The sequence below is a fragment of the Hypanus sabinus genome, chromosome 12 (assembly GCF_030144855.1).
Source record: "Hypanus sabinus isolate sHypSab1 chromosome 12, sHypSab1.hap1, whole genome shotgun sequence".
Classification (NCBI taxonomy): domain Eukaryota; kingdom Metazoa; phylum Chordata; class Chondrichthyes; order Myliobatiformes; family Dasyatidae; genus Hypanus; species Hypanus sabinus.
Window position 1 is genome coordinate 40,644,864 of NC_082717.1, and position 23,808 is coordinate 40,668,671.

Sequence of the window (23,808 nt, forward strand, 5' to 3'; positions counted from 1 at the left end):
AGGTGTAATACTTTATTAAATGGTACTAGTTAAAAGTTTTTATATATTCCTTTATACCTGTAACCTTAGAGTTGGATGATAAATGTCACTTGAGGGTGGCTTCTAGAATTGTTGGTTTCTTGCCATGCCTCCTTTGAGATCCAGTCTGTTTCCTCCGGGTCCTCCGACCTCCCAACACGGAGAGCGCTCGAAGGATGGGCAAGCTGTTGTTTGAACGGTAACTTCACCCCTGTGTGGCTGTTCTCTGTCTCCCCCACTGTATGAGTCAGTGCAGTTTGTTCCCATCCACCCTGCTCAACAGAACCGGCATGCAGCACGTGGAGTGCTTGGGGGCGGGGGAGGGGTGGAATCTCAGTCCATCAGACGGTGGTGAAGGGTCTCAGCCCATAACAGTTGACGTTTTGGGCTGAGACCCTTCATCAGGACTGGCTTATGTGGGCAAATGGGACTAGTTTTGGTAGGCATCTTGGTCTCTATGGTTGAGTTGGGCTGAAGGGCCTGTTTCTATGTTGAATGACACTATGACGAGGAGATTATGCTGTGCTTAATGTATAATCATCACCATGTGAGTTGTTGCTTTTAGTCATCCAAGAACTGGGGAGTCAGTCTCCACCCATATTTGAAATATGTATCGGTTGGTAGGTTAATTGGTCACATAGTGAAATTGTGGGGATGCAGGCTCATTAGGCCACACAGGCCTGTTACTGCGCTGTGTCTCTGAACCTCTAACCTTTGTACCTGGGTAACTAGCTTGTTTATGCTCGAATAACAAAGGAATCTGTGTTTTGAAGAGGACTGAGTTCCGACAACACCATCAAAGTAAATTATATTACCAGTTGCATTTTGTGCATTTTATTGAACAGCAAGAAGGTTTAAATAAATAAAATACACAGCTCATTTCATTTCCTGGTTCCAAAACCAGGTTAAATCCGTTGCAGTTTTCAATTGTGCTTCTGAGCACATATTTAATATTTGCCTCAGATCATTGTTGCGTAGTGTTTCAAACTAGAAGGATAAGCTTAAAATGAGGAAGGAAAGATATAAAATAGATCTGGTGGTCAGAAGAAGTGGTAGAAACAGAAAACATTTGGGCAAGTTCATGGAAAACAAGGGGTTAGGGAGGTATGGGCCAATTGCAGAAAACTTGGATTTATGTAGATAAGGGATCTTGATCAGCATGGATGATTGGACTGAAGGGCCTGTTTCTCTATGACTGAATCTAACAATGTCCCATGATTAAAAGTAGATGACTATGATGTAATTTCTTCATGCTTCCCCAATGTGAATCATCCAGTAATTATAATGACAATGACAGCTTTTGCCAAATGTGAAGGCCATCATTTTGGGACAGGACTTCATATCAGCTGATTTTCCACTGCTCTAACTGCTCACCCTCACTGGGCTGTGTGCTCATGTTGCATTGGTGTTTGTTAAGCACCTCACTTTGTGGCTGCTCAGAGGACGGGTATGAGTTGTGTCAATGACAAGAGTGCAGTTTAACAAAAAAAACACCTTAATCTGTGCAAGAATAAAAGTAGTTTTATTTGAAACCAGTGTCCTTATTTTTGTAACTGCTAATTTTGACTTGCTCAGCCTAGTCCTTGGGGCAGAGGAAATCCTGTGGACAGCCTCATTACTGCAGGCAACTGTCTTTCCCTCACGTTCCAGCTGAGGTTAAATGTCTAGTATTTGGATCTGGGATCAATCTAGGTCTGCATCTTTCATCTGCAGCACGATGAACATCTTGGGCACAAACGAGCAGAAACATTTCTACCATAGATCAATGGTCACACTATCTCCAGGTGACTGGCGAATGCTACACTAAATAATCGTGGGAGTCATGGTATTCTCTGATGGTTAAGCCTCAGCTCTGTGGGGTAAAGATGGTGGCATCTCAGAGTGTGCACCCTGCAGATACTTTAACCTGTTCTGTGTGGACAATTTACTAGTACCAATAGAAACTATGTTCTGAAGACTTCACTGTCAGCATCCACTCTTCAACAAAACAACTTAGAAAATAAGGAAAGCATGCTTAAAACCTCAGCAGCCATATATTTTCCTATTTTAATTTAATGTTTATATTTTTAAAATTTTGAGAAGTTAACATCTCATTTATCTCCATAGCAATACCAAAGGTAATATGAGTCAAATTACAATAACTGAGCTTGACATTTCAATCATCTTCCTTTCCATGTTGTTTACTCTTCTTAGTAATCTTAGAAATAGCAAAGATGTAGAAAATCTATATTTAGTCCATTGTAGGAATGGTAAAACAACAAAAGCTGGAAACTCCCCTGGCTGACAGTCTGCTCCATATCTCAAACAATACGAAGCAAAATATGTTTGCTGTGAATCTTAAGATTCTGAAGTTTATTCTATTCATACATAAAACATTATTTCTTTAATTATTTTACTCAATTTGGGCTGAGAAGTGAGGCTATGCACTACATGAGGCACAGCACAGAGGAGCCTAAGTTTGACTTTTTTAAAATCTGCTAGGGGATTAAAATATGTAACCCATTTATTCTAAATCTCTAATTCATTATGCTTGAGAAGATGTGATGTGACATATCACCATACAAGTGCGAGCATTTAATTAGAGTGGCCACATCAAGACCATTTGATTTTAAGTACATATGGCTTAGATTTTATTGACACCTAGAACCATCGAACAGTACAGCACAGAAACAGGCCTTTTGGCCCTTCTTGGCTGCGCCAAACCATTGTTATGCCTACTCCCACTGACCTGCACCTGGGCCATATCCCTCCAAACCCCTCTCATCCATATACCTGTCCCAAGTTTTTCTTAAATGTCAAAGGTGAGCCCGCATTCACCATTTCATCTGGCAGCTCATTCCACACTCCCACCACTTTCTGCATGAAGAAGCCCCCCCATTGTTCCCTTTAAACTTTTCCCCCTTCACCCTTAACCCATGACCTCTGGTTTTTTTCTCCCCTGGCCTCAGTGGGAAAGCCTGCTTGCATTCACTCTGCCTATACCCATCATAATTTTATATACCTCTATTAAATCTCCCCTCATTTTTCTATGCTCCAGGGAATAAAGTCCTAACCTATTCAACCTTTCTCTGGAACTCAGTTTCTCAAGTCCCAGCAACATCCTTGTAAACCTTCTCTGCACTCTTTCAATCTTATTAATATCCTTCCTGTAATTAGGTGACCAAAACTGTACACAATACTTCAAATTCAGTCTCACCAATGTCTTGTACAACCTCACCATTACATTCTAACTCTTATACTCAAGACTTTGATTTATAAAGGCCAATGTACCAAAAGCTCTCTTTACAACCCTATCTACTTGTGATGCCACTTTTAGGGAATTATGTATCTGTACTCCCAGATCCCTCTGTTCTACTGCACTCCTCAGTGTCCAACCATTTACCTTGTATGTTCTACCTTGGTTTGGCCTTCTGAAGTGCAATACCTCACACTTGTCCACATTAAAATCCATCTGCCATTTTTCTGGCCATTCCTCCAACTGGTCCAAATCCCTCTGCAAGCTTTGAAAACCTTCCTCACTGTCCACTACACCTCCAATCTTTGTATCATCAGCAAATTTGCTGATCCAATTTGCCACATTATCGTCCAGATCAGTGATATAGATGACAAATAACAATGGACCCAGCAATAATCCCTGTGGCACACCACTAGTCACAGGTCTCCACTCAGAGCAGCAATCCTCCACTACCACTCTCTGGCTTCTTCCATTAAGCCAATGTCTAATCCAATTTATTACCTCTCCACGTATACCTAGTGACTGAATCTTCCTAACTAACATCCATGCGGGACCTTGTCAAAGGCCTTGCTGAAGTCCACGTATACAACATCCACTTTCCTGGTAACTTCCTCGAAAAACTCTAATAGATTAGTTAAACATGACCTACCATGCACAAAGTCATGATGACTGTTTCTAATAAGTCCCTGTCTATCCAAATACTTGTAGATCCTATCTCTTAGTATTCCTTACAATAATTTACCTACTACCGATGTCAAACTTACTGGCCTATAATTTCCCGGCTTACTTTTTGAGCCTTTTTTAAACAACAGAACTACATGAACGATCCTCCAATCCTCTGGCACCTGACCTGTGGATATCAACATTTTAAATATTTCTGCCAGGGCCCCTGCAATTTCAACACTAGTCTCCCTCAAGGTCTGAGGGAATCCCCTGTCAGGTCCTGGGAATTTATCTACTCTGATTTGCCTCAAGACAGCAATCTGTATGTTCCATGACCTCCCTACTTGTTTGCCTTGTTTCCATAGACTCCATTCCAGTTTCCTTAGTAGATGCAAAAAACCTATTTAATATCTCTCCCATTTCTTTTGGTTCCATACATAGCCGACCACTCTGATCTTCAAGAGGGCCAATTTTATCCCTTACTATCCTTTTGCTCTTAACATACCTGTAGAAGCTCTTAGGATTATCCTTCACCCTGACTGCCAAAGCAACCTCATGTCTTCTTTTAGCCCTCCTGATTTCTTTCTTAAGTATTTTCTTACTCTTTTTATACTCCTCAAGCATCTTATTTCCTCCCGGTTGCCTGTACATATCCCTCGAGAACCAAGGTTCCTTATTCTTATTCGTTTTGCCTTTAATCCTGACAGGAACATACAAACTCTGCACTCTCAAAATTTCTCCTTTAAAGGCCTCCCACTTCCCAATCACATCCTTGCCAGAGAACAACCTGTCCTAATCTACGCTTTTTAGATCCTTTCTCATTTCTTCAAATTTGGCCTTTTTCCGGTTTAGAACCTCAACCCGAGGACCAGACCTGTCTTTATCCATGATCAAGTTGAAACTAATGACGTTATGATCACTGGAACCAAAGTGTTCCCCTACACACGCTTCTGTCACCTGCCCTAACTCATTTCCTAATAAGAGATCTAATATTGCATCCTCCCTAGTTGGTACATCTATATATTGATTTAGAAAACTTTCCTGAACACATTTCACAAACTCTAACCCATCTAGGCCTAAGAGGAAAAAAATTACAAAATAGAGCTGGATAAAACGGTCCTGATGAAAAGTCTTTATACAGAATGTCAGCTGTTTATTTCCCTCCATAGATGCTGCCTGGCTTGCTGAGTTCCTCCAGCATTTTGTGTGTGTTGCTCAGTGTGAAATGAAATTATTCCTATGCACATACTTTAAGTTGAAAATCAATTTTAAGGTCTTTAATCAAAACAATATTTAACTGGACACATGTCATAAACAGAACAATCCACCATGTACTGAATATTTACTGTTATTCCACACCTATTTATTTCTTCTATAAAATGTACAAAATCAATATCTTGATAGTCTTCAAGAATTCTTCAGCTGCAAATTAGGTTGTTAATGTCTTAAACATAGTGCTGTTTAAATAATGAAAGAGTTAACCATTCTTTATCTTTGATTTGTATTAACTATTATTGTACAATTTCCATTAAACAGAAAATTCTGGCTGGTCATGCTGACAAAATAATAACTATTGAGCAACAGTCACAACAATTTTGCAGAAGATTAGATCAAGAAAGAAATAATGAAGTAGCAGCATTGAAGGAAGTCATTCATGTATTGAAGGAAAAAGTGGAATGTGCTGAAAATAACATTGCATCATTGGGTCTGTACTCTACTCACAATCTGATTATTTCCTTAAATAATATAACTTGTACATCTTTTATTTAATGTTCATGTACATTTTGTGTGAATTTGTTAAGATTTTTGTCAATTTACAAGCCAAATGTAAACTGCCTAAAATCTGCCCAAAATGATGTTGGGGTTGGGAATTAAACTTATTTAGTATTGGTACATTCAGTAAAACCATAAATGTATTAGAAACATATTTAATACAACATGTCAGTTCAATGGTTAACTCCGAATAGCACAAAATACATTCTTTGAGAGAAAATGCTAATTGTGCAGGCATCTTTCTTTATAATATTTATGATTTAGAACCAGTTCAGCGAGATATGAATTCTTTTTAACATTAAGAACTCACAATAATAGATGCTGAAGAATTTCCTAGTGTAACAATGTGTACTTAAAGTGGGCATCAAATGTAGCAAATTTAGTGGATTCAATTAATACATAGGTCAGAAAGTTCTATGGTGATGTGAATTCCGACACTATGCAGTATAGATCTTGAGGGGCCTCAGATTCTTGATTCACTGGCTGTTGAACTGCACACTCTTTCACTTTACCCAACAAAAAATTGTCAGACTAAATCAATATATCTTGAAGATTTTAATTGTTTCAACATCAACAGTTTTTAGGGGAGAAAAGTCCTTGTATCTTCTGGGCAAAAAAATATTCTTCAATCTAATTTTCTTCCAAAATGTCCAGCTCCTATTTTTAGGATTGTGCTGTGTAGTTCTGGATTTCCCCACCCGAGGAAGGGACTTGATTTAGAAGGAACTGAAATTCATCATGGCCCTAGGGATGACAGACAGCTTATTAGTTTGATTATATATAATTTTTTTATGTATGACATGTCCATTTCAAGATGTACTTACCCAGAAGAAACACATCAAAATTTATTAATATGAACTCATTATTGTGTTAAGGTTATAAAGGATGATAACTGTACAGCTAATCCTATCAATGTTATTTGCTTTGAACACTCTCACTCTCTAGCATCTGGCGACTCAGTTGCCCAATCCAACTTCCCCTGTTTCTCAGTTTGGCCAGCTCTATAATGCAACACTACCAAGTGTTTGCAATTTTGTATGCGTCAGAGGAACTGAATTGGTCGATCGCGTCACCCAGTTTGTTCTGCTTTTGAAGTTGGAAATGCAGTGGAAGTAATTCTCAAAAATAATATAATATCATAATATTAATAATATTAATTCATAATATCTGAAGTAATATTGTGTTATATTTAACAATATTTTGATAACCATGAGTCATGAACTAATTACATTGTGTATATTATTTCTACTTTAGTGTCTTTTGAGCCATGCCTGAAGCAACATGAATCATTGTTAAGTGCTCATAAGAAGCTACTGGAAGCGACAAATGAAAGATTTCGAGTTTTAGAAGCAACTGGCTATAATGGCAAACTGATTTGGAAGATCTCCAACTACAGAAGGAGAAAGCAGGAAGCAGCAGAGGGAATGGCTATTTCTCTTTTCAGCCAGCCCTTTTACACAAGCCGCTGTGGATACAGACTGTGTGCTCGGGCATATTTAAATGGAGATGGAGCAGGCAAAGGAACTCATTTATCATTGTTTTTTGTTGTTATGAAAGGTGAGTTTGACTCTCTGTTAACGTGGCCATTTAAACAGAAGGTGACTCTCACACTGCTTGACCAGAGCCCGAAAAAACATCACATAGTGGACCTCTTTAAGGCCGATGCCAACAGCACCAGCTTTAAAAGACCCATTTCAGAAATGAATATAGCATCTGGATGTCCTCGATTTGTGTCTCATGCAGTACTCGAAGGTGGGAAGACAGGGACATTTATAAAAGATGACACATTATTCATCAAGGTCAGCGTGGATTTAACCGATCTTGAAGATCAATAGAAGAACTTATAAAATACTTTTTCAAAAAGCTAATGGAGTCATATTGAAAATCAATTCTTCAACATTGAGCATTATGTTACTATATTTTATTAAATATTCAGGTGCCATAAAACTAATATAATTTGTAATTATTGTGAATATTTTTATTTTTCTATTAAATGCAGATCTCTTATGTATATGAAGATTTTGTATGAATGCTGATTATTTGCATTGTTCATCTGGTGTGATTATTGTTAAATCTAATCAGACAAATACCACTTAAGACACACAGACATAGAAATTCAATATTGATGGTTGCACATTGTGGCCATAAAAGTCATGGAGGATAAACAAAATGGATGTCCAAATACTGAATGGCCTTAACTTCAACCTGGTGGCTGCTTGGAACCATCGTAGGCCTGACTTCTATTATGGCACAAGCATCCTATAGATGTTCCAGATTCATTGTGGAATTTGCCTGCAGGACAATGGGGCCCAATGTTTGGTTTATCATTATCATTACTTGGTTTACAAGCAGGTTAACCAGCAGATCATCAAGGTTCCATTGGAGGCTATAATGTGGTTTTCTATTTATAACACCTAGTGGCCTGCACTCAGTTACCCACCTCTGCTGATCTTCTCTGCTCATCTCTCACCCAAGGTGTTTGAAGATTATTATCAATTGGACAAGCAACTCAAATTCCACCTGGTTACGGTGCCAAGTTTGATCAACTATTACAATCTGGTCCAATGCCATTTTGGGTCTTTTTGCATAGTGCCTCTTCCTGTGTAAACCACATGCAATTTGACATAGATTCTGATACTAATAAATCTGTGTACCATAAATTTAAAAAATTACCTATGTTAAGAAAACACAGCCATATTAACTTAGAGGTGTTTCATTTATGTCAATCGAAATATACAAGGAATTAAAAAATACCTATTTTTGAAATTCTGTTCCAACATTAGTCAGTACGTGTAGTGTAAGGGAAAAAGACAAGTGATGCAATTAAAATACAAATAGTTTTGGTTATGAATGACAGCACCTTTTGGAAATAGCTGGTAGTTATTGAAATCTATAAAGTCCAGGTAACTTCTTACATGGTATTTAAATCGTCTGCATTGTTTAAATCTTAGCGAAAGTCAGACTTTGACAGATCTAAATTGGAATACAATTCCTGAGAATAGACTTATCATAAAATAAGAACTTCACATATTTTTAAGAAATGTATTGTCAGGACTTTGCACATTTAACAAATATGTAATTTTTTTGTAAACATGGCAGCATTGTCTCTTTATAGATGCTGCCTGACAGGCTGAGTATTTCCAACAATTTTCATTCTTAGTTCAAATTTCCAGCTTATGCATTTTTTTGGCTTTTCTATTGTAAACATCTAAGCGGCTGGTGGTGTAGCGGCATTTGCATTGGACTTCGAGGTGAGTGGTCTCAGGTTCGAATCTGGCCAGCCCCTTGAATGCTTTTCACCTGTACTGTGTAGAGTGTTGAGCTAGCAACTCAGCCTCATGATAAAAACAGACAAAAATGCTAAAGAAACTGCAAGGTCACCATCTGATGTGTCACAAGGTATGGAAAGGACCAACACTGTAAACACGTTCAATAAATTTCTCAGTTAAAGACAAAACCATCAGTGTTGTTGGAGGTTGCCTTGCTGTGTTGAAGACAAGAAGAACCTTATGGAGATGTGGACAACAATTCCTAAGCAAAGAGGTTTAAGGAAAAAGTTTTGATTCTCTCTCCTTGGGACACTAACACCAAGTGAATTAGCATTGTTAATAAAAATAAAAACATTCTTAAGAGTAGACTAAAATATTGGCAATCCCTGCATCTAAAGGGAAAACGAAGACTTTAAAATATAACAAGTATTTGTTCAAAAAGTTAAAAGGGTCTAGTGCAGGGCAACAAAAGCATTGGCCTTTTACCTCTTCTCACCTGCCTATTCCTGGGTCCCCCACCCCTTTCCCTTTCTCCTATGGTCCACTCTCCACTCCTCACAAGCCCTTTAACTTTCCCACCCACCTGCCTTCATCTTCCAGCTAGCCTCCATCCCTTCCCCTCCCTTCCTTTTTACTCTTGCATCTTCCCCCTTCCTTCTCAGTCCTAAAAAAGGGCCTGGTCCCGAAATGTTAACTGTTTATTTATTTCTGTAGATGCTGCCTGACCTGCTGAATCCCTTCAGCATTTTGTGTGTGTTGCTTTGGATTTCTAGCATCTCCAGACTTTCTTCTGATTATGAAAAGCATTGGTATATTATCATAAGATTTTGGTCACCACAATCATACTTCATTTCTCAAATGTGATCTCAAGTAAATTGGTGGTTGCAGAGCCAAAGACCAAATCTTGTAATGATATTCCAATACTCAGGTATGTAGCTTATGAAGTCAGCTGAGAAGTCAGCCCATATCCAATTCTCTCCTGATGTGTTGCTGCAAACAGCTACAGTTCTCTCCTGCAATCTGACTATTTTGTCAGCGGCAGTCTAAATGTTCTGTCTGCATGAATTCTAGTTCCTGCACATGAGATCAAGAGAAATAGAAGTGATTTGTGATGTTTCCAGGCAACACATTTGAACATATTAGGTGTTATGCATTGGGCCTAAACTCCTTCCTAAGACTTGTCTCTGCTGTGGAACATTATGATGATTGAACATCAAGTATATTCATTAGTGAGTAATTCAATTATATTCCATTACTCTTGTGAATTCCAATCCGGGGGGGGGGGGGCGGAGGGGACAGAAAACAAAAGGAAACAACAACAGCTGCAGTTGGAGAGAACCTAAATAGAAGTGGATATGTTCAGAGAAATCTCATCTATTAACAGTATACAAGGCAAGGACATGCCGATGTAGTTGTTAATGGAGCAGTGCAATTTCTAAGGTCTCATTTTCCTAAGGGCACCAGGTCAAGGATCATATCAGCTCCTGCAACAAGACCAGTAGCAATGCTTCAAAAATGACACATTCAAGGTCGCTGTGGTCTTCGGCCTTTGTCACCTGTCTCCTTCCTTAAGCCCAAGCGATAACCAATAAAGTCAGACAGTCTGCAGTCTGCCCTTACATTTAGTTGCAGCTGGTGTCTTGGGCACAGCAAACATTGCCATCGCATTCCTCGCAGAGAACCAGCTTAAGAATTGCATACATACCCGGAACGTCACCTGCTGTCCTCTGGCAATTATAGCCGTCCAGGAGCTGCTATATAACCTAAAATATCTCGCGGTCACTATCCCACAGGGTGTCTGACGACATGCATTTAAAGGATCATCCATCTATCATTATTTGATTGGGGTCCAATGACTGTCATTTAACAGGAGGATCACAACTGCAATTCTGGATGCACTGGAGGCCATTTAGACGCAAAATAGATTCCTTTGAACAGCAGCCTTCTTCCTAAACACAAATCAAAACAGAAATAACCTGTTGACATAAGCCTTTCTCCGTGGTGCTGGATTCCCAGTTTGGAAACTTCCACCAGGAAAGAGTTAAAATTCCTCGCTACCGTACGCTCGGTGGGAGCTGGGCGCATGTCACCGTATCACAAAGAATCCAAACCTCCAACAATCGAGGTCACGTTTTCAGTGAAACCAAAACAATCTGGGCTGACTCCCAGACCAGTGCACAGCGACTTCGCGAGGACTCGACGGAGGTTCGTCTATTTTAACCAGCAAGCAGAACCCGTGTGCCGTAACCATGTGGAAACTAAAACGTGAGTCTTGCTTACAGTATTTGATCGCAATTGTTACGAAAGCAAATTGAAATGTGAGATCGTCAAGACCTTTAAACTCCTGAAAAGCAAACCAATGAAATATAGTATTAACGACACAATAATTGGCAGGCTCCGCGGGGTCAAGGGAATTGCTGGAGTGAAATGGACAAGATCCATTGAAGTTGTTCTAGTGGCAGTGGCGGGTTGCAATGAGTTTGAAACTGTGTAGAGATCGATCATGTATAATCCCTCTTTAAAAATGTTTTTGTTTTGCATGAAGCGTTGGACTGAAGTTTGAAGTTCATTTGTTGTTTCCAACAGCTCCGATCGAGTTGCCACTCAGTCTCAAGTACAACCACATTTTGGAGGTTTGTGTTCTGAAATAAACAAGACCGACGTTCTTCACCTATTCTGTAGACAAACAAGGGGAAATTACAACTGTGCGTTCCACGTATTTACTTGTGAAGCATACGTGCGGTTGCCATCGGCAAGAATGCTTGATTATTTGGTCTGCTTTTAAACAACTTGCCATATATTTCAGATCTTCATAGATGAGCAGCGCGGACACGCCGTCTGAATGATGATAATTTCAGACTTTAGAGAGAATCTGTTTAAGATAGGATGGTCAGTGTAGGTTCGATAACATCGGCAGTGGCTGTTTAAGTGGAACGAATCACAACACATAACATTGTCATGTAATCACAGTCATTTATACATTTTCAAAGTCCTCGCTGATTCCTCTTTTGGTCCCTCCACCTCTTTAGTCTGGCGACCTCCCCTCTGCTTTTCAGTCCAGAAAGTCAGCTGTCCACTGGCTGAGCTCCTCCAGCTCATTGTGCGACGTCTTATGTCCAATGTCAGCAAATTCCATAATCAGCGCATAGATCGCCGACGATCTGGGAGGTACAGAATTTTTATGGTACAGGAAGCTATTTGACCCATCGAGTCCAAGCAAACCAATCCCACAATTCACATGCCTGACTCTCTCCATAACCATAAATTAATCATTCTCAAGTGCCCTGTTCAATTCTCTTTTCAAAGGCACCGATCTACCGTTACTATGACGTGCATTGAATTCTAGATCATAACTACTCCGGATATTTTTTAAGTTCCCATTATTGAAGTTAGAACAACTAAGCACCCTCACACTGCTGGGTGTCATGTTGATTGTAATAAGAATGCATTTTTGATTGCTTTGCAATACAGTAATATTGAACCATAGATCTGATTTGAACTATGCTTAAATAAACCTGGAATATAAAGCTAGCATCAATAATTATAACACATAACTGCAAAACTCATAAAAATGCATCATCTTCACTAATAACCATTGCTGTTCTCACACATTTTCACCTATATGTAACTCTGATTTAAGAACAGTTACAGCTGCTGTTAACTGCCCTTTGAAATGGTTTAGCAAAGCACTCAATTTACAGTTAGAATTGAGCTATAAATGTTGGCGCAGGTATGGATGTTGTATGAATAAGTACAAAGAATGTATTTTCTATGAGCCAAAACAGCATCAATAATCTGTGTTTGTGAGCAAGGGCTTCTTGAGAAATTCCCCATGTTAAAATGGCTTTGAAGATGTTCCCATCATACAAAATTCATCAATCAAATGTTTATTTTTTATCAGCCTTACACTTTAATTATGTGTAGAAAGACATTTAATATGCCTAGTAAGACAGTCAATAGGTACTACCTTGCATCCTATGCGATTGATATCCTGCACTTCAAGTCATTTAAATCAATCCTATCAATACTGTTGAAGATGAGGAAATAGCACCAATTCCTGATAACACAAGACAAGATATTTCTCAAGAAGGCCATTGCACAGAAAGGCAAAGTATTTTGTATATTTATAGGTTTCAAATACATGCTGTCATCATTGCAGCCTTAGATGTGTTGGTTTTTAACTCAAATGATACATTTCACTATATCTTTCAATATACACGTTAATTAAATCTGAATTTCTATTTATTCATAGGGTAAGGATATTACTGTGTGGCCTGAATTGGGTAGCCTGCAAAGTTATTTAAGCTCTGGGACAAGAGTGAAATATTGTACATTATCTCTTAAAAATATAATAACTATCTGATAGAAGTGGGATTAAAATCCATAGGGAAAAGTATCAGCTGAGATGATAGAGTATTCACGGTTCACTGGTTCTGTAACAATTGGGCAGGCGGAGTTGGGGTTGGGTCAATGAAGGGAGAGAGCTCCGCCTTCCATCCTTTAGCATTTAAAATATATTTTTATATTAAGAATCAGAATCGGGTTTATTATCACCGGCATGTGACGTGAAAACTGTTAACTTAGCAGCAGCAGTTCAATGCAATACATCATGTAGAAGAGAAAAATAATAATAATAATAAATACACAAGTAAATCAATTACAATATATATATATATTGAATAGATTAAAAACATGCAAAAAACAGAAATACTGTATTTTAAAAAGAAGTAAGGTAGTGTCCAAGGGTTCAATGTCCATTTAGGAATGGGACGGCAGAGGAGAAGAAGCTGTTCCTGAATCGCTGAGTGTGTGTCAATAGACAATAGACAATAGGTGCAGAAATAGACCATTCGGCCCCTCGAGTCTGCACCGCCATTCTGAGATCATGGCTGATCATTCACTGTCTTTAGGCTTCTGTACCTCCTTCCTGATGGTAACAGTGAAAAAGGGCCTGCCCTGGGTATCAAAGGTACTGTATTGGTCATGAAGTTGTACAGCTCAGATATAGGCCCTTCAGTCCTCAGAATTGATGCTGTCCCTTTTTGTCCATCTACCTGCATTCGGATCATATCCTTCTATGCTTTGCCTGTTCAAGTGTCCTTGTGCTAATATGGCTGTTCATAATTTTAGAAATTAACTCCACGTGATATTGAAATTAATATTAAAAAATTGTCAGCTGAAGAAGAATTTCCAAACTTGTGCAAAAATCAGACCTGTATGGCAAATGTTCTTACAATCCAAATGTACAAAAGACTGAGGAACCGGGCAACTCAAAGTGGCTTCACACTAGATGATGTAATCCAACCTGGTGTAGATAATCCTGGTAAGAGACTTTTTATATGAATAATTACTTAGAGTTTCATTCAGTAAAATAATATTGCTATGCACTTGATTTTCATAACTGAATAATTTGTAAACTCTCTATTTGTGATTCTATTGAGATTTTAAAGACCAGTTTCAATGCTTTGCCTTTCATTAGTCATCGGTATTTAGTAGTTGCCTATACTGACAATGTATTCCTTGATTTTTGTTCATGTAATGTTTGAGTATAGACCTGCAAATTTTTAGGAGTTATATGGAATAAATGATCCTTTCAGGACTAATATTGTGCGAAGTGTTATTGCGTTTGGACTATTTTACCAAATAATATTTCAATTATGTCAATCTTTTAATATTAAAAAAGAACACAAGTGTGTTATCTGCAGTATTATAAGTATTTAGTTGACATTGGTATTTTGTTTATAGAGCATTCCTGTGTGAGGACAACAGGGTGTGTGGCTGGAGATGCAGAATCATATACTGTCTTCATGCAGTTCTTTGATCCTCTCATTGAACTTTATCACAGTGGTTACAAGATATCCGAAAAGCATAAGAGTGACATGAATCCAGAAAACTTAAAGGTAGCTTTTTAAAACTAACTGTGATATTTTTGCACCATCTTTCATTAGATGACAATTGTATATAAAATGTAAATATGTTATTCAGACCATTAAGCAGGCTAATTCTGCACCCTTTAGTCTTTTACTGATCATAACTGCTTATGATTTTTCAAATTACTAACCCCCAGCTCACAAGATACGCGCTTCCTGCTATAGCAAACAGTGACCCGTCTCTCCCTTTATTGACCTATCCCCAACACTGCCCAATTAGCAGAGAATGAATCAACAATGGATCCTTCATCTCAGCTGCTACTTTTCCCTTTGGCTCTCAATCCCACTTCTATCAGATAGATATTATACTTATATAAGAGTTAATCTGCAATGTTCCTCCCTAAAACCTTTATCCTATAATTCCTCTCATCTTCCACAACCTCCTAAAAAGTTTTTTTCTAACATCTTTATCACCTCAGCCAGTCCACTTCCTACATTTGACCACCACATGTGAAGTATCTTGTTGAATGAAATGCACCACAAAACTTCTATTGTTCACGTAATGTGGGCCACACAGGCAAGGCTACTATTTAATATTTACCTCTAAATGTCCTTGAAGATGACATCTCCTTGCAAAACTTTTATTCTTGCTTTGAAAGGGAGAATTAACCTACAGCTTTGAGGATTCCTGTACCAGCTAGTGACCCTGTGATTTTTGTCTCAGAGGCCAACATCAGGCTGTCTTTCAGGAGGGTGAACCCCCGCAAGGCAGCAGGCCCTGATGGAGTACCTGTTAAGGCTCTGAAAACTAGTGCCAAACAACTGGTGGGAGTGTTCAAAGACATTTTCAATCTCTCACTGCTACAGTCAGAAGTTCCCATCTGCTTCAAAAGGGCTACAGTTATACCAGTGCCCAAGAAGAGCAGTATGAGCTGCCTTAACGACTATCACCCAGTAGCACTCAGTTCTATAACGATGAAGTGCTCTGAGAGATTGGTCATGGCTAGAATGAACTCCTGCCTCAGCAAGGACCTGGACCTACTGCAATGTGCCTATCAACACAATAGGTCTACGGTACGTGCGATCTCATTGGCTTTCCACATGACTTTGGTTCACCTGGACCATAGAAATACCTATGTCAGCATGATGTTTATTGACCATAGCTCAGCATGAAACACCATCATTCCTACAGTCCTGATCAATAAGCTACAGAACCTCTTTCTGCAACTGGATCCTGGACTTCCTAACTGGAAGACATATCTAGGTGGATTGGTAATAACATCTCCACTTCACTGACAATCAACACTGATGCACCACAGGGATGTGTGCTTAGTTCTACTCTCTCTACACCCATGATTGCATGGCCAGGCACAGTGCAAATGCCATTTATAAATTTGCTGATGATACAATCATTGTTGGCAGAATCACAGATGGAGATGAGAGGGTGTACAGGAGCGAGATATACCAGCTAGTTGAGTGATATTGCAGCAACAACCTTGCACTTAATGTCAGTAAGACCAAAGAACTGATTGTGGACTTCTAAAATGGTAAGATAAGGGAACACAAACCAAACCTCATAGAAGGATTAAAAGTGGAGAGAGTGAGTGATTTCAAGTTCCTGGGTGTCAATATCTCTGAGGACCTAAACTGTATGCAACATATTGATGCAGCTATAAAGAAGTCAAGACTGTGGCTTTCTTTCATTTGGAGTTTGAGGAGATTTGATTTGTCAACTAAAATAATCGAAAACTACTGCAAATATACTGTGGAGAGCATTCTGACTGGCTGCATCACCATCTGGTATCGGGGAGGGGCTACTGCACAAGATTGAAGGAAGTTGCAGAAACTGGTAAAATTAGTTAGCTCCATCAGGGGCACTAGCCCTCTGTAGTATCCAAGACATCTTCAAGGAGCGGTGCCTTAGGAAGGCAGCATCCATCATTACGGACCCTCACCACCTAGGACATGCCCTCTTCTCATTGCTACCATTGAGAAGGAGGTACAGAAGCCTGAAGACACATACTTAATGATTCAGGAACAGCTTCTTTCCCCTTGCCATCCGATTTCTCAACAGACATTGAAACCATGAACACTACCTCACTGCTTTTTTAATTCTTTTTTTTGCATTACCTATTTAATTTAACTATTTGATACACACACACACATATAAAACTATAATTCATAGTTTTTTCTATATTATCATGCATTGCATTGTACTGCTGCTGCAAAGTTTACAAATTTCACGACATATGCCAGTGATATTAAACCTGATTCTAATTCTGAAATTAGTCCACCTATTGCCTTCTGAGGTAGAGAATTCCATAGGTTCTCTTCACATATCACACTGAAATGCTTGACCCCATACCTGAAAGGGAACCACTCAGACCATAAGAACATAAGAAATGGGAGCAGGAGCAGGCCATCTGGCCCCTTGAGTTTGCTCTGCCAGTCAATAAGATCATGGCTGATCTGGCCATGGACTCATCCACACCTACCTGCCTTTTCTCCATAACCCTTACCTCCCCTACAATGCAAAAATCTATACTACCTTGTCTTAAATATATTTGCTTCACTGGGCAGAGAATTCCACAGATTCACCACACTCAGGGAAAAGCGGTTCTTCCTCATCTCTGTCCAAAATCCACTTCCCTGAATCTTGAGGCTCTGTCCCCTAGTTCTAGTCTCACCTACCAGCGCAAACAACCTTCCTGCCTCTATCTTATCTATACCTTTCATAATTTTATATGTTTCTATATGATCTCCTCTCATTCTTCTGAATCCCAACAAGTACAGTCCCAGGCAACTCAATCTCTCCTCATAGTCTAACCTCCTCACCTCTGGAATCAACCTGGTGAACCTTCTCCGCACCACCTCCAAAGCCAGTATATCCTTCCTCAAGTAAGGAAACCAGAACTGCACTCAGTACTCCAGACGTGGCCTCACCAGTACCCTGTACAGTTGCAGCATAATCTCCCTGCTCTTAAATTCAATCCCTCTAGCAATGGCCAACATTCCATTTGCCTTCTTGATAGCCTGCTGCACCTGCAAAGCAACCTTTTGTGATTCATGCAGAAGCACTCCCAAATCCCTCTGCACAGCAGCATGCTGCAATCTTTTACAATTTAAATAATAATCTGCTCTTTCATTTTTCCTTCCAAAGTGGATGACCTCACATTTACCAACATTGTATTCCATCTGCCAGACCCTTGCCCACTCACTTAACCTATCTATATCTCTCTACAGACTCTCCATATTTTCTGTACAATTTGCTTTTCCACTCAATTTAGTGTTATCAGAAAACAGATACATTACACTTGGTCCCCTCTTCCAGGTAGTTAATGTATATCATGAACAGTTGTGGGCCCAGCACCAACCCCTGTGGCACACCGCTCATCACTGATTGCCAACTAGAATAATACCCATGTGTGCCAACTCACTGCTTTCTATTAGTTAACCAGTCCCCTGTCCATGCTAATACATCACCCCAACTCTTTGCATTCCAGTTCAGGAGACCACTCATTCAAGAGTCGCTATTTTCACCTCTACCCCCACTGTAGCTGGGGGAAGCATTTTCTCCACATTGAATCAATTTAGAACAGTCAATTTTTATGATTCCGTGCAGTTCCCTTCTTCTAAACTCTAGTAATTCAGACCAACTAACCACCTCAGACAAAATTTCTGCCATTCCAACAGCCTAGGAATCAGACTGACAATCATTAACTCTTCTCCCTCTTTGGCAAATATATCCTTTCCTGGGTAAGGAGACTAAAGCTGTAGACTCAAAAATATAACTGATTCTGCAGATACTGGAATCTGTCCATTGCCCCCACCAACACAATAAGGCCAAACTCAGGTTGGAGGAGTAACACCTTGTACTTTGTCTTGGTAGCCTCCTACCTGATGGCAAGATCATTAATTTCTCCAACTTCCAGTAATTTCCCCCTTCACTCCCCCTTCTGTCTTTTCCCATTCCCTACTCTGTTTCTCCTCTTGCCCCTTCTCTTCTCACCTGCCCATCACCTCCCTCTGGTTTCCATCCTCCTCCCTTTTATTCATGGTCCACTATCCTCTCCTGTCAGATTTCTTCTTCAGCTCTTTACCTCATCTGTTTATTTCCCTCCATAGATGCTGCTGACTTGCTGAGTCCTTCCTGCATTTTGTGTGTGTTGCTGAAAACAACAATCAAGGTGTGATCTCACCAGCTCCCTCTTTTGCAATGAAGGTCAAAGTACCGTTTGGCTTCTTAACTACTCACTGGATCTGCAGGTTTGCTTTCAGTGACCGATGTAGAAGCACACCACGGTGCCTTATTTCCCAGACTTTCTCTCAGTTTTACTTCTTTGCCATTGATTCCGTATACTTTCCCAGTCACTTAACTTGCCTGCAGCACCTTGAAACCTTTTTGCAGGCTCCTTACAATTTGCAGTTCCACTGGATTTCATGTCGTTGTCAAATGTAGAAATATTACACTTAATTCCTTCATACAAATCACCAATGTACATTGTGAATAGCTGGGACTCAAGCATTCATTTCTGTGGTGCCTCATTAATCATGTTTTCACGCTGAGAAAGACCCACATATTCCTACTCTGTTCCCTCTCTGCTGACCAATTCTCTGCCCATGCTGGTAGATTATGCCCATGTGCACACTAATCTTTGATCTGGGACTTTGTCAAAAATCTCCTCTTGCAGGCGAGACAATGCTGGAGGTTATCTCCTTGAGCAGTTTCATGAGTGGTCTTCCATAGGCTCCTTCACTGTAATTATCATCTGAGTCATGCAGAGGTGGATGATCAGACCTCCGGGGAGCTGACCGTTCGCTGGGCCTGGCTGCAGTGTTTTCATGCTTTCTGGACATAAACCCTACTGCTAAACTACTCAGTAACATCTGTAATGCATGGTAACTGAGATGGTGGATAGCAGTGTCAGATTGACCGATGTGTCGTCCTTTTCCTCCCCCTTGGAATGGGACAACTCCATTGCTGGGCTGTAGCTGATGGTTTTGCCTGAAATTTCTGACATGAGGAAAGGCAACAAGATGCGTTCACATTGATGGGCAGAGGCAGTAGGGAAGGGCAGAAGTTCATGAGAAGAGAAGAACGTAAATGTGGAGAAAAGTTGATGGAAGCACACTACACTCTTTATGTTAACTGTTCTTCAATGAGCCACAGACTCTGTAGTGGACAAATCATGAATACCAGAACCCTGTGTGCGCTCCAGACAGCTCAACCTCTAAACCTAGATCAGCTGCTACTGTATGTAGTTTTCTGTAAGAGAGGAAAGATTGCTGCAACACACACAAAATGCTGGTGGAACGCAGCAGGCCAGGCAGCATCTATAGGGAGAAGCAATGTCGATGTTTCCGGCCAAGACCCTTCGTCAGGACTAACTGAAAGATAGTAAGAGATTTGAAAGTAGGAGGGGGAGGGGAAAATGCAAAATGATAGGAGAAGACTGGAGGGGGTGGGGTGAAGCTGAGAGCCGGAAAGGTGATTGGCAAAAGGGATACAGAGCTGGAAGAAGGGAAAGGATCATGGGACGGGAGGCCTCGGGAGAAAGAAAGGGGGAGGGGAGCACCAGAGGGAGATGGAGACCAGGCAGAGTGATGGGCAGAAAGAAAAAAAAAGGAGGGGGAAAAATACTAAATATATCAAGGATGGGGTAAGAAGGGGAGGAGGGGCATTAATGAAAGTTAGAGAAGTCAATGTTCATGCCATCAGGTTGGAGGCTACCCAGCCGGTATATAACGTGTTGTTCCTCCAACTTGAGTGTGGCTTCATCTTGACAGTAGAGGAGGCCATGGATAGACATATCAGAATGGGAATGGGACGTGGAATTAAAATGTGTGGCCACTGGGAGATCCTGCTTTCTCTGGCGGACAGAGCATAGGTGTTCAGTGAAACGGTCTCCCAGTCTGCGTCTGGTCTCACCAATATAGAAAAGGCCACACTGGGAGCACCGGACGCAGTATACCACACCAGCCGACTCACAGGTAAAGTGTCGCCTCACCTGGAAGGACCGTCTGGGGCCCTGAATGGTGGCGAGGGAGGAAGTGTAAGGGCAGGTGTAGCACTTGTTTCGCTTGCAAGGATAAGAGATTAGTGGGAAGGGATGGGGGGGGTGAATGGTCAAGGGAGTCATGTAGGGAGTGATCCCTGTGGAAAGCAGAAAGGTGGGGAGGGAAAGATGTGCTTGGTAGTGGGATCCCATTGGAGGTGGCGGAAGTTACGGCGAATTATACGTTGGATCCGGAGGCTGGTGGGGTGGTAGGTGAGGACAAGGGGGACACTATCCCGAGTGGGGTGGTGGGCGGATGGGGTGAGGGCAGATGTGAGGGAAATGGGAGAGATGCGTTTGAGAGCAGGGTTGATGGTGGAAGAAGGGAAGCCCCTTAGTTTAAAAAAGGAAGACATCTCCTTCATCCTGGAATGAAAAGCCTCATCCTGAGAGCAGATGCAGCGGAGACGGAGGAATTGTGAGAAGGGGATAGCATTTTTGCAAGAGACAGGGTGGGAAGAGGAATAGTCCAGGTAGCTGTGAGAGTCTGTAGGCTTATAATAGACATCAGTGGATAGGCCATCTACAGAGATGGAGACAGAAAGATCAAGAAAGGGGAGGGAGGTGTCAGAAATAGACCAGGTAAATTTGAGGGCAGGGTGAAAGTTGGAGGCAAAGTTAATGAAGTCACCGAGCTCTGCATGTGTGCAGGAGGCTGTGCCAACGCAGGAAAGAGTGTGTGTGTGTGTGTGTGTGTGTGTGTGTGTGTGTGTGTGTGTGTGTGTGTGTGTGTGTGTGTGTGTGTGTGTGTGTGTGTGTGTGTGTGTCAGAGAGATAAATTTACATGTTTGTCCAGCTGAAAAGGGTGTGTAAGTTGTGCGATGTTCGGTACGGTATGTGTAATGTTGAAGTGGAAGTGATTGCGGCAGTGGGGCCTTTAGCAGGTGGCATTTATTCCTAATCAGATGGAAGAAGTCATAACTCTTCTGGGACATTACTGGCATCTTTGATTTCTCTGACCACCTTTCTGTTTGTTTTGCAGAAGGGAGTTAATGGAGTGTGTTTATGTTCTTTTTTGTAGGCATCCTTTATTTTCCCAGCAAACTGCCAGCATCAAAATAATACAGGAGGTCCGATTTAGTGCTCGTCTTCCCTTTAAGAAGGACAGGCTCGTTGTCAATTAATGCTGAATAGCTTCAATGAGTCTTCAGGACTCCAGGAGTCATTCCACTCTCGTGTGATCGAAGCGTGCAAATCCTAATGCAATATCTCGCATTAGTAGCACCGGGATAAACTTGCATACTCAATGCCGCAGCGTGGCGCGACTTTGTATATGTTTCAGGCGCATTTGAATTACTGCACCCTTTTTAAGTATTTAGTTAATACGATTACTTTACCGAGCTCGCTTTTCTCCCTGGCAGGGTGGAGATGATCTAGATGGACAATATGTGCTGGCGTGCCGAGTGAGCACAGGACGCAATGTGGACGACTTCAGTTTCCCACCCCACTGCAGCCGCGGGGAGAGACGTGCACTGGAAAAGCTTGCAATTGCAGGTGATTATTTCTGTTTAAAGCTGGACACAGTTCTAATTATAAAAAGCTTTAAAATCCCTTTATTCCATCTTTTATACTTCCTGGAGTTTAAAAAATCTAAATTATTGTACTTATGGAAAGAATTCCATCACCATCTGGTGGGCATTTGGGGGAAAACATTACAGCTGTTATACAAGTCAAACCAACTGAAAGGGCAAACGTTCTTTGTTGATCTGTCAGCTTAAAATAACTTGAGTATTTCTGTGCTATTTTTATCTGTTGTCATTTGAAAGGTAGTTGGAAGCTGCTGAAATATTCTCTATCATTGTTTAACTTGTTCCCATGTGACCATACAATCTAAAATAGTGGTGGACCATTATAAGCAAGAATATAGATAATCACTGACTTTTGAAGTTAAGAAATTGTCTTCATTTTACTCTAATTTAGCAGAACAGAAAATCTCTTAGCAGGTCACAACGCAATTTTCAAATAAGTTCTGTCTGAATATCACACTCTCTAAAGTCATCAGTTGTTGTGTTTTTGAACAGATCTCGAGATTCAAGATTGTTTAATGTCATTTTTTTGTACACAGGCATAAAGGAGAATTAAATAATTGTTACTCTGGATCTGATCCAGCACAAAAAAAACCCCAAAAATACAGAACTCAGTAATAACAATTAAAAAAACACAGTAAATATAAATACATAAGATAGCTTATATACATTGATTGTATGTCTGTAAAGTGACACTAGGCATAAGGTGACAGGAAATAATAAAGTGGTGGTGGAGTTATTGGGTGGAAATGTTGATCAGCCTTACTGCTTGGGGAAAGTAACTGACTTTGAGTCTGGTGGTGCTGATGTGGATGCTACATACCCTCCTCCCTAATGGGTGTGGGGCAAACAGTCTATGAGTAGGTTGGATAACATCCTTCATGATGTCACTGGCCCTTTTCTGTATACAGTATATGGCCTTGATGTTGGGTAGGCCAGTGCTTGCGATACATTGGGCAGTTTTTACTTGCAGTGCAGTTTCTGTACCAAGCAGAGATGCAGCTTGTCAGGATGCTCTCCATTGTAGAATGACACGAGTGAATATAGATGTGCATAGTCCAGCTCTCTTCAGTAACCTCAGAAAGTAGAACTTTCCTGACTGTGTAGGATGTGTTGTGGAACCATGAGAGGCTGTGTGTGATGTGCACGCCCAGGAGTGTAAAACTGCTCGCAGTTTCCACCAACTTGCCTCCAGTGTAAAGGGTGTGTGGGTGACTTGAGTTCTCCTGAAGTTGATATCCATCTCCTTTGTCTTGTTGACACTGAGGAAGCTACAATGGTGTCCGGAGCTGGAGTTCTTATTCAACCCATCATAATAAGAGAAACTGCTTTAGCATAATCTGTTGGTTTCATCTGGCAATTATTTCCCTCGTGAAAGTAATGTAACATATTAAAATA

The 23,808-nt window shown here is 40.5% G+C and overlaps 2 protein-coding genes across 14 annotated transcripts in view; both read left to right on the forward strand.

The window, feature by feature from the left end:
- Positions 1-8,586, forward strand: part of LOC132402804 (TNF receptor-associated factor 5-like) — a 40,636-nt gene extending 32,050 nt beyond the window's left edge. For 6 of the 11 annotated variants that reach the window (XM_059985804.1, XM_059985807.1, XM_059985806.1 and 3 more), the window contains 2 exons: positions 5,453-5,621; positions 6,944-8,575. In XM_059985804.1, coding sequence (XP_059841787.1) covers positions 5,453-5,621; positions 6,944-7,524 — 750 coding nt within the window. In that variant the 3' untranslated portion in view covers positions 7,525-8,575. Of the gene's footprint in view, positions 1-5,452; positions 5,622-6,943 lie in introns of all 11 variants that reach the window. The other 5 variants (XM_059985809.1, XM_059985810.1, XM_059985800.1 and 2 more) reach the window with 4 other exon arrangements.
- A 2,143-nt stretch (positions 8,587-10,729) lies between these two features.
- The window catches only part of LOC132402806 (creatine kinase M-type-like), a 34,888-nt gene continuing 21,809 nt past the window's right edge, over positions 10,730-23,808 (forward strand). Inside the window, exons 1-5 of one of the 3 annotated variants that reach the window (XM_059985813.1) lie at positions 10,730-11,223; positions 11,504-11,591; positions 14,089-14,281; positions 14,704-14,858; positions 22,246-22,378. In XM_059985813.1, coding sequence (XP_059841796.1) covers positions 11,042-11,223; positions 11,504-11,591; positions 14,089-14,281; positions 14,704-14,858; positions 22,246-22,378 — 751 coding nt within the window. In that variant the 5' untranslated portion in view covers positions 10,730-11,041. The remainder of the gene's footprint in view (positions 11,224-11,503; positions 11,592-14,088; positions 14,282-14,703; positions 14,859-22,245; positions 22,379-23,808) is intronic. The other 2 variants (XM_059985811.1, XM_059985812.1) reach the window with 2 other exon arrangements.